The 11,860-nt window shown below is 36.3% G+C and overlaps 1 protein-coding gene across 1 annotated transcript in view; it reads right to left on the bottom strand.

Annotated features, from left to right (window-relative positions):
* Window positions 1-1,874: 1,874 nt before the first annotated feature.
* LOC106880920 (adenylosuccinate synthetase) overlaps window positions 1,875-11,860 on the bottom strand; it is a 53,265-nt gene continuing 43,279 nt past the window's right edge. Inside the window, exons 8-13 of the mRNA XM_014931089.2 lie at window positions 9,073-9,196; window positions 6,947-7,101; window positions 5,507-5,631; window positions 5,176-5,273; window positions 4,327-4,476; window positions 1,875-2,542 (exon numbers count right to left, since the gene is read on the bottom strand). Coding sequence (XP_014786575.1) covers window positions 2,490-2,542; window positions 4,327-4,476; window positions 5,176-5,273; window positions 5,507-5,631; window positions 6,947-7,101; window positions 9,073-9,196 — 705 coding nt within the window. The 3' untranslated portion in view covers window positions 1,875-2,489. The remainder of the gene's footprint in view (window positions 2,543-4,326; window positions 4,477-5,175; window positions 5,274-5,506; window positions 5,632-6,946; window positions 7,102-9,072; window positions 9,197-11,860) is intronic.

Raw genomic sequence — 11,860 nt, 5'->3', positions numbered from 1 at the left:
GGACTACATTAAGACCACATTAATGAGTGCTTTCTTTTTGATTTTTTTTTTTCCCTTAAGACTAGGGTGTGATTTGAGAATCAATCAACTGCTTCGAGGCTCTTTCTTGGCTCATGGGGTCATGTGTTGTACATGAAAGTTCAGTGTTGTATAGATTTTGTACTCTCTCTCTCTACATATATATACACATACGTACATATATATATATATATATGTATATATGAGGTGACATTCAAAATCGTTTTAGGTTTGGGTCAATTTTTTTTGAAGATTTTCTCCCACTCCACCCCTCAGTCTTTTTGTGCAATATGTTGATAATGGAAAAAAAAAAAAAAACCTTCTTAGTCTAGTAACAATTCTACACATTCTCTTTCTCTCTCTCCTTCCCTTTTCCCAACACTAATACTTTGTATTGGGGATTTTGAAGTACAATTATAATAATGAAATACAAATCATCTCTCTCTCTCTCTCACTAATCTGCAGATGTTCAGAAGAAAATTAATGTTAATAATAATAATAATAAAATTCAACTGAACTAAAATAAAATCTATCGTCAACTACAATGAGTTTGTGTTATTCTAATATTTAATGCTTTTGTCTTTTATTGTAGAGTGCTGTGGGCTAGTAGAGGCACAATGGCCCAGTGGTTAGGGCAGCGGACTCGCAGTTTCGATTCCCAGACTGGGCGTTGTGAGTGTTTATTGAGCGAAAACACTTAAAGCTCCACAAGGCTCCGGCAGGGGATGGTGGCGAACCCTGCTGTACTCTTCCACTACAACTTTCTCTCGCTCTTACTTCCTGTTTCTGTTGTGCCTGTATTTCAAGGTTAATAATTTAAGTACCAGTTGCGTACTCGGGTCAATCTAATCAACTGGTCCCCCTCCCCCAAAATTTCAGGCCTTGTGCCTAGAGTAGAAAAGAATCATTAGCACACCAGGCGAAATGCTTAGTGGTATTTCATCCAGCTTGATGCTCTGAGTTCAAATTCCACTGAGGAATCACTGGGCTCAATGTAATCGACTGGTCCCCCCCCACTAAAAATTATAGGCCTTGTGCCTATAGTTGAAAGGATTATTAAATGAAGCCCCAAAGGCAGTGAAGAGCAGATATTCTTAAAGCAATTGTTTAGAGTATGACAGATATGAATCTGGACCCATCAAAGCTAGTATCCATATCTATCAACAGAGCCAAACAATGGATGGACAAAATAAAGGCACCACAACACTGTCCCAAGAAAAAATGGAAGGCCTTAAATTAAACACAATGTCAGAAACATGCTCAATGTAATCCACTTAAAAAGCCTGTGTGGCAAAGTATCTACTTTGGAGGACCCAAGGTAACCTCATAAACCGGCCTACCTACTATAATACATCTTAGAGTATGCTTCTCCTCTGGATTTATGTATTTCTACAAACAATCCATATTATATATATATCATCATCATCATCATCATCATCGTCATCGTTTAACGTCCGCTTTCCATGCTAGTATGGGTTGGACGATTTGACTGAGGGCTGGTGAAACCAGATGGCTACACCAGGCTCCAATATGATTTGGCAGAGTTTCTACAGCTGGATGCCCTTCCTAACGCCAACCACTCCGAGAGTGTACTGGGTGCTTTTATGTATATATATAAAGAGAGAGAGAGAAAGATATGTGTGTGTGTATACATATGCACATGTATGAGTGAAGATCAGGGTTAGTATATGTTTGTCTCTCCTGGTCTTGACTTCAGGCAATTGTTGTAAATGACTGTCATTGTCCATAATTGCCAATATTCTGCTTGAATATGTCTGGCCATGAAGGATACAGGTCTTACCTTTCAGTTTACCGTCAGAAGATATTAGAAAGCAACAACAATTAAAACAAAGGAATAACTTGTACATAATTACGTTTTTTTTTTTTCTCTCATTTTATTCATTTATTTTAAAAAGACTAGGCTATCTGCTGCTGCTGCTGGTGGAGTTGTAGTAAATTGTAATAATGAATTTTGTTAAATTCCTGCTGTTAATCCAGTTAGCCTTTCACCTCTTGAAAGATGGTAAGGCGAAAGAAATAATATTCTCTTTACCATTTGTTATTATTAGTATTAATATTAGTAATAATAACTAGGAAAAAATAATTTAAAGAAATACTGTTTGGAGAATATCCTTTGTTTTTACAATGGCAGGATTATAAGAAACAACGGTGTTTTTTTTTTGGGTTTTTTTTTGAATTTCTTTAAATCTTTTCTAAAATATAAGGAAAACTATGTTCTATTGTTAAAGTTTCCACCATGACCGAGAAAAATGTAGAAATAATAATAATGATAATAATAATTATTATTATTATTATTATTCTTTAAGTTTCTTCACCCCAACATAAATGAAAGACAATTACAAGATGCAGGCTCTGCAAGAAGAGCCCCCATGAACTGCAGCAGTAGTAGGGTCTTTGATGTCTCGTTACCATCTGGGGAGATGGCAGAACAGCGACAGGTCTTCCTTCTTTTAAAATACTTGGATGATGGAAGAACGGGCTTGGCCTACTCCAATCCATTTCACTGTTAGAAAAACATATAGAGAAGAAAGTTATTATTATTATTACCATCATTATTATTATTATCATTATCATTATCATTATCATTATCATTATCATTAGTAGTAGTAGTAGTAGTAGTAGTAGTAGTAGTGGTAGTAGTAGTTAGTAGTAGTAGTAGTAGTTAGTAGTAGTTAGTAGTAGTAGTAGTAGTAGTACCAGCAGTAGCAGCAGCAAGGTGGTGAACTGGCAGAATTGTTAGCACGCTGGGCAAAAGTGCTTAGTGGCATTTCATCTGTCTTTAAGTTCTGAGTTCAAATCCCGCCAGGGTCGACTTTCTGTCATCCTTTCGTGGTCAATAAAATAAGGACCAGCTGAGCACTGGGGGTTGATGTAATCAACATTCCCTCTTCCCGAAATTGCTGGCCTTGTGCCAAAATTTGACACCATCATTACTATTATTATTATTCAAACCGACCATATCAGAGGCAAGGGCCGAGACCATCTGGCATTATGCTGGGCTTCGAGCGTTGGGCCACATGGAAGCAATGACCGAGTCCATTTGCCGTGCTTGAGGAGGAAGACCCGTCAAGTCTAGTAAAACTGCAGTCGTGGCAGATACTGGTGTCACACAAATGGCACCCAAGCCAGTGGTACATATAGGAAGGGCATCCAGCCATAGAAACAATGCCAAAACAGACTGCCAGCCCTGGTAAAACCGTCCAACCCATTCCAGCATGAACAACGGACGTTAAATGATGATGATGGTATCCTGCTTAAATATTCTACCTGTTTTATGGTGAAACTGACCAGATCTGGTCTCTTACACCTATTCCACAATGTAATTCTAAATATCAACGATCACCATATTGAACTCTCAAAGCTACAAGATAATGCATGATTAATTCAAAACAATGTGAATAAATAAGTATTACAATTGACAAAATAATCTGAATGCTACAGGGTTAAGCTCCAGAGTTCAAATTCCACCAAGACCAACTTCACCACTAATCCTTTCAGTGTTGATAAAATGAAGTACTAATTAAGTACAGGGGTCAATGGTATTAACCCTTCCCTCTCAAATTTACTGCCTCGTTATGAAGAAATGATTATCCCCCTTGTAACAGATGGCATCACTAGGGAAACCATGTGTATATTTAGATAGATGGCAGCAAATGTATTTAGACAGCTATAAATATATTTAGCAGGGCGGCGAGCTGGCAGAACTGTTAGCACGCCAGGCGAAATACTTAGTGGTATTTCGTCTGCTGTTACGTTCTGAGTTCAAATTCTGCTGAAGTCAACTTTGCCTTTCATCCTTTCAGGGTCGATTAAATAAGTACCAGTTATGCACTGGGTTCGATGTAATCGACTTAATCCCTTTGTCTGTCCTTGTTCGTCCCTTCTGTGTGTAGCCCCTTGTGGGCAGTAAAGAAATAAGAATCGTTAGCATGCCGGGCAAAATGCTTAGTGGAATTTTGTCTGCTGTTACGTTCTGAGTTCAAATTCTGCTGAGGTCAACTTTGCCTTTCATCCTTTCGGGGTCGATTAAATAAGTACCAGTTATGCACTGGGTTCAATGTAATCGACTTAATCCCTTTGTCTGTCCTTGTTTGTCCCCTCTATGTTTAGCCCCTTGTGGACAATAAGGAAATATATTTAGGCAGCTCATTGTCCGAATATACTTAGATATTTAGTAGTAAATCTATTCAGCTATATTTTTTTTTTAAACTTTACTAAGGAATAAGAGGGAAGTGATAGAAAACAACAAAAAAAAAAAGATTAAGATATCATATCTGCCATTCTTACCTGGTACATTTAACAGTTCTTCAATCTTACGGACATATTTCTGTGCATTCTCAGGAAGATCTTCAAACTTGCGAACATTTTCCGTCGAAGTTAACCATCCCGGTAATGTCAAATATTCTACTTCTACACGCTTCAGGTCTTCATCAGATGCTGAGAGAAAATAAAAGCAACAAAGACAAAAAAAAAAAAAATGTACTAAATATCTCTTAAAGGGAACACCTCAGATGAATTATAATCCACTTTAGAAATATTTCCTCCTTTAAACTTTCTTTTACATGCTTCAGTTATTGGATTGTGGCGATGCTGGGGCCCCTGCCTTAAAGGACTTGGTTAAACAGATCAACTCCAGTATCTATTTGTCGTTTTTTCAAGTCTGATACTTATTCTATTGGCCAATTTTGCTGAACTGTTGAGTTACAAGGATGTAAACAAACCAACATTGACTGAAAAATAGTAGATGGAGGACAAACAAACACAAAGCCAGACATACACATATGATAGACAACCATATAATTTCTATCAACCAAATTCACTCACAGGGCATTGGCTGCCCCAAGGTTCCATGTAGAGGGACCAAACCTGAAACCATGTGGTTGCAAAGCAAGATTCTTAACCACACAACCATGCCTGCGCCTATAACTGATGAATTTTGATATTTTCTATCCACGAATCATTCACTGGCGCTGCACTTTGGAATTCCTCTGGAATATAAAAATCTCTTGTATAAAAAGCAGGCAAGGATTGGCAATGATAAATGCCACCTACCCACAACAAAGCTATACTAACACAGCAAAATAGGCATTAAGTAAAACAAATGAACACAACACATACATGTATATATATATTTACCTGGTATAGACTCTATAGGTTTACCATCAAGTTTGTAAGTTATTCCGATTTTGACTTCCTTCAGAACATCAAGAATATCCAATTTCGTAATAGCAACACTGCAAATAGGAGAAATAAGAAATTGAAAATAAAATAATTCCTTTTAATATAGGCACAAAGTGAGAAATGGAGTAGGAGTGGGGAAAGGAGACCTGGTTGATTAAATTGAATGATATGCAATAAAATATCTGCACCAGAATTAAATGCATGATGCAGCTCAATGCTTTATATACCGGACCATCTCACAACAACCATATTGAACGTCCTGAAGTCAAACAGAGAACCAACTTACGCTGAGAATCCATTGATCATGTGAGAATATCGGAGCATAACCATATCTATCCAGCCGATTCGACGCCTCCTTCCAGTGGTCACACCAAACTCAGCACCACGTTTTTGCAACAAGTCACCCAGATCCTGTGAAGAAATAATTTTTAGCTCACAAACAGTTTATTCACATTATATGGCAGGATAATAACAGGGATGTTATCAAATTAGAAATAATAATAAATATCAGACAACGAACATATGGCAAATAACAGAAATGAGAGCAAATGACAACAAAAGAAATAATATCAAATGATAAACAGGAATTACACCAAATGACAAATAATAACAGAAATAACAATGACAACCAAACAGGACTAAGACTGAAGAATGATTTCAGTGGAGTTTTGAAAATTATTTGAAAATATGATATATTTTTTTAATATTTAAAATGTCTAAATTGATATATTTTTTTAATATTTAAAATGTCTAAATTGATATATTTTTTTAATATTTAAAATGTCTAAATTGATATATTTTTTTAATATTTAAAATGTCTAAATTGATATATTTTTTTAATATTTAAAATATCTAAATTGATATATTTTTTTAATATTTACAATGTCTAAAAGATTATATTTACTCTGCAACACCTACGGTCATAAATCTGCTGGATTGGAACTAACTAAACGCTAAACAAGGAAGGACACATAAGATAATGTAGGCTTAGATACACTATGTCTGAATAAAAGAGAGTCACACCTAGAGTCACTTCTATGATCATAGGTCAACTGGATTAGAAGTAACCGAGGACTAAACAAGGTAAGACACATTGGATAATATAGTCCTAGATACACCATGCATGTATGAATAAAAGGCAGGACAGACACCAGATGTAAAATCTTTGATTATAGGTCTCCTGGATTAGAACTGCTAAAAGATTAAACAACAAGCTGAATCAGAGAGCATGCGGGGCATTAATCCCTATTCATTGAGTCCAGAGTCTGTTCTGTTCCAGCAGATTAATGATCAAAAGCATTCCAGCTATTATCCAATGTGTTCTTTCTTGCATCATCCTGGGTTCTTATCCAGCAAATCTATGTTCCAGATGTGACCATCCTTTTTTTTTTATGTTCTTCCATGTTTTAGACAATAGAGTGTGATTTTAGGTATAATTGGCTGCTATTTCTAGCAAACCAAGTGACCATGTAAAGAGATTCCCTGGTTGGCTTGTACTCATTGAATTGTTGTTTAGCAACCAACCTACGGTAGTTCCAGTCCTGAATCAAAGCCAGCCAAGGGTTAAACACCATTACCAACAACTACTCACCAAGCTATCAATATGATAGAGTCAGATAAGAGAAAGAAACTATATATATATAATATATATAATATATATATATATATATATATATATATATATATATATATATATATATTATACACATATGCACATAATACTCACATCTAATAACTCTGTAGGAAATCCTCCAGCACCAACTCGAGTCAAATAAGCTTTCACCACTCCGTAGACATTGCCAATGTTACGAGGTGGGATACCAAGTCCAGTACACACACCACCGACACTACAATTTGAGCTGGTCACATATGGATAGGGACCTAAAACAGAGTCAGATAACAACTAGTTACAAATGGAACAGTGGTTTTGGTGACAGTAATAATATAATAAGTCAGGGGTTTTGTAAATGACATCTCAAGCACATCCGGTTTGGTTTCACAGCATGAAGTTGATCGAGATTAAATCTTGCCCCACTCTGCCATGCATAGGATACCACCCTGTCACACACGACATTTCCAGTTGATGAACTGACCTACAGACATAATGAAATAAATAGGTTCATCCCACCATTTGGTTATAAGGTAACCTGTACTGTGTGTGTGGTTGATCTAACATGCTGTCTTATTTACCATGAACACTTGGTTCATGGATGCATTTGGCAGAGTTCACTATGTTGCAAAGTATGACTGTCAGATCAACAGGGCCCCCCCCCCCATCTATGCAGTCATTGACCTACAAACTGGACACCAACAACATTAATGTCACTAGTCAAGGAGACATTGGCCAGCAGTAATTTGAACTAAATTACACCAGTGTCGCCAGTCAAGGCTAACTTACAGTAGTTTGTCTTGTTTACATTCATTTTCATTCCACAGGACATTGTCATTTGCTGTAGTCACAAGGTTTTCTATGTCATCTTTGTTGATAATTAATCAGGGAATATTTTTCATTCCACATGTCTCACTATCAAATGTTTTGTTGTAGTCTATAAACAATATGCAAACATAGGTTTAGAGTTCTTTGACAGATGGCTCTATGTAGGTTAAAATAACTTGTCACCAGTCGCATACCAGAGTTGATGTAATCCACTGCACTTTCTTTCTCTTGTAAATGTCTGGTCTTGTGCCTCGGTGGATTGGCAGAAATGTTTGAACATCAGACAAAAAGATTTGTAATATTTGTTCTGGTTATAAGGCAGCGAATAGGCAGAACCATTACCATATTGGGAAAAATGCTTAGTGGCTTTTCTTCCCACTTTATGTCCTGAGTTCAAATACCACCGGGGTCAACTTTGCCTTTCATCCTTTCAGGGTTAAAATATAGCCAGAACAAAACCCTAACCCTAATTTGAAACCAGTATTGGGAAGGTTTTTAAAGCAGTGAGCACATCCTGTGTCCTTGAGCAAGACACTTTATTTCACATTGCTCCAGACCACTCAGCTGGCAAAAACGAGTTGTTTCTGTAATTCAAATGGTCAGCCTTGTCACATACTGTCACACTGAGTCTCCCTGAGAACTATGTTAAGGGTACATGTGTCTGTGGAGTACTCAGCCACTTGCACGTTAATTTCACGAGCAGGCTGTTCTGTTGATCAGATCAACTGGAACCCTCATTGTCATGTGTATATATATATGTCATACGTGTATATGCAAAGTGCCTGATATATATATATATATACATATAGAGAAAATTACATCCTTATTATAGATCTGACCATATAAAGCTGACAAATGCATGAGGATTTATCTGGGATTTGTGTTTTATTTACATTTACTGGTGTACAATTGTTGAATATTGTTAACCAGATGGTTTTATTACTGAGTGCTTTATTGATACCTGCCAGGATTTTTTCATCCCTTTCTTTCTTCTAATTATATATACATATATATATATATATATATATATATGATACATAAACATACATAAACACATTCTCTTTTAGGAAAAAAGTTTTTAGTACAGTAAAGGATGTCATATTTAAACCAATCTAGTTGTATATTTACAAAACATTAGTAAAGTACTTTAGCTATAGCAGAAAACAATACTGTATCTAAAAAGCTTGTAATTATAAATGGGGTCAGACTAAGTAGAAGAGACCGTCTGGATTAAAACTAGCCAATAGGAGCTTATGGGAGGCCCAACTTTATATATAGTACTTGAGGTGATTGTTTTAGACATTTTGGGGGGGCTTATTTAAAGTGCATTTTTTTGCCATTAAATACAGTATATAAAGTAATGAGAGAGAGAGAGAGAAAGAAAGCTGAATGTAAATAATGAATATGTTACTTACCAAAGTCTATATCTAACATGGTTGACTGAGCACCTTCAATAAGAATCTTCCGTCCATTTTTAATGGCATTATTCAGGTAGAGGACAGAGTCTACCACAAAAGGTTTCACCTTTTCTCGTAACAACTAAAAGAAGAGAATGAGACCTGTGACGAAGGAGACCAAACTCCTTATCATTTATTGACAGTCTTGTTAGTTGGCTGAAGAATAAATAAAGGAATTACATTACAAAAAGGCACCAACCCCCTTCGAATGAAGAACTAAAGACTTAAGCAGGGAGTTATTTTGCAAAGGTGATTTACTAAATGAGAATAAAAGGGTGCTGATTATATGTTTAAATGCCAGATGAGAGAATAATATTATTTTTGAAACAATTTTATCTTTGCATTTAAAAAAAGAAAAAAAAGAATTTACAATTCTCTATTTCAGAGATGAGGAATTTATATTTACATTAGTCGGACTGGTACCCTCAATTTGATTGTTGCTCAACAACTGAGTTCAACACAAGACACCTGAAGAAGGCTGGAGTGTACAACAGCCAAGATGTAGTGAAAGTAACTATCAAGATGAGGACACCAGCTTGACTAATGTAATTAGTGTACATAAGAAACATTTATTTACATCTATGCAACAGTTTAACAGGTTCGATCTCAGATCATTATCAGGTGTTTTATTCCTGGACATGTGCATTGTTCAAGATTGGATTTGAACAAGGAATTTTTATTTCTGAATTAGGGGTAGCAATGTCCTTTAAATGGTGATAACATCGGCAGTTGTTAGAAAATCAGACAGAGTGCCTTGTATTTGTTAAACTTTGTATTTAAATCCAATTGAGATCAATTTCATTTTTCAAGATCAATAGAATAAAAGTACCAAACGAGGGTGATAGAGTAATGGAACTGTTAGAGAGGTGGACAAGATGGTTTGTGGCATCGGTTTCAGTTCTTTGCATTTTGACAGCAAAGCCTGCAACGGCACCAGTGCAAGTTCTATCAGTCGAATCTGAAACCTTTACTTTGGATAAACATTGATGGTGTGAAGAAAGGAAACTTGCATACAGTGACAGCTGTCGGGTGTCCAAAAATGTTTTTCCCAGGATCCTGGACTAGGCTCCACCACAAGGTCCAATCCTTGTTGCAATGTGCTTGTCTGTGTGTCTCAATGGCCATGAGAGCTGTGCCAGCAAAGTGCAAGATCCTGAGGGAATCTCTCATGCTGAATAGGTCAAGGTCAGAGGCCAGACCAATATGGACCACCTCTTCCAAAAAAATGGCAAAGTTACAGAAGGATCAATGACAATTCAAAACCAAGAAGATCTACGAGAAGGCTTTCCAATTGGAAGGAAGCAGAAAAGACAACTCAGAGTCAAGAAAGGTAGAGCAAAGTGGCCAATGGCCTGTACCCCATGGGAAGTAAAGAGATGAAGTAAGTGGATCAGGTCAGGAAGAAGAGTAATAATAATTTCTGACACACATAAAGGTGGGGTGGGGGGTAGGGAAACAGCATTGATTTAATCAACTTTGTCATATTTTGGTATCTATTTTACTGAACCTGGAAGAATAAAATGCAAATTGACCATGGTAAGATTTGAACCCACATGCAGAGCTTGTGGGGAGAGGGGAACAGTTGACAATATTGATCCCCAATATATATAACTGGCCAACTTCACCTTTAATCCTTTCAGGGTCAATAAAATAAGTAGCAACTGAGGGCTGGGGTCGATGTAATCAACTTAACTACTCCTGGGTAAGAGCATAAAAACTGCACCACCCCTCTGCCAAGTCATGTTGAGCCTGAGTGGCAGAGTAGGCCCATCAAACCAGTATGATCTCAAGCTCAGATTCATGGCCTCCACATAAGAGTGCGGTTGGTGGAGAGAACATGCAGTGGGTTGAACATAGGTAATCCAATCCAATACAATATAACTGGTACTTATTCTACATCCCTGGAAGAATAAAATGCCAAGTAAGCCTTAGCAAGATTTGAACTCACATGTAGAAAAATAATGAGGAGTCATAGCATAGGTGCAAGGCCAGAACTTTTCATGGGTGGAGGTAACGGTTGATTCTATCAAACTTAGGATATGACCGGTACTTATTTTATCAACTTGCGAAGGATGATAAGCTGAATTTGGAAAGATTTGAACTTGGAAAATAAAGGGTTATATTTGAATACTGTAAGGCATTTTGTCTTTCATTCTAACAATTTTGACATATTATTTATAAAACAAAGAGTTAAGAAATAGATTATATAAGCAGAAAATGTGTTAAATAATGCAACACAAAAGATGCAGTTTATACATGCAAGATAAGATGTACCTACACAGATATATAGTGTGCTGACAGCCAATCGTAAATGTATATATTTATACATAACAGAAAGATGTGGCGCTCAGACTCATCAAAGAGGACAGTGACAAAGACAAAACAATGATGATGATAGACATATGATGATGATGATATAAATATATAGGAAAATGAAAAATAATAAATAAGGCAGAATGCTAAACTGGAAGCATATTTTAATAAAGATTTCTAACCGGCTTTCGTTGCGAAGCAAATTTTCAAGAAGAGGGAGAATGAAAATGTCTTTTACAAAGAAGTACAAAATGAAGAAAATAATATATAAAAAAATAAATATACCAATACATTATATTGTCTTTGAGCTTTTGAAGTTCAATGGTAATTCATGTATATAATGGTTGGAAAAATAAGGATGCATGAGAATTGAGAGTTGTGTTAGGTTTAAAGAAAAGGGCTAAAAGTTTGTGTTAAGCAGGAAGTGTGGTGT

Source organism: Octopus bimaculoides, chromosome 11 (assembly GCF_001194135.2).
Source record: "Octopus bimaculoides isolate UCB-OBI-ISO-001 chromosome 11, ASM119413v2, whole genome shotgun sequence".
NCBI classification, from domain to species: domain Eukaryota; kingdom Metazoa; phylum Mollusca; class Cephalopoda; order Octopoda; family Octopodidae; genus Octopus; species Octopus bimaculoides.
This window is presented reverse-complemented; position numbering and strand designations above follow the sequence as displayed.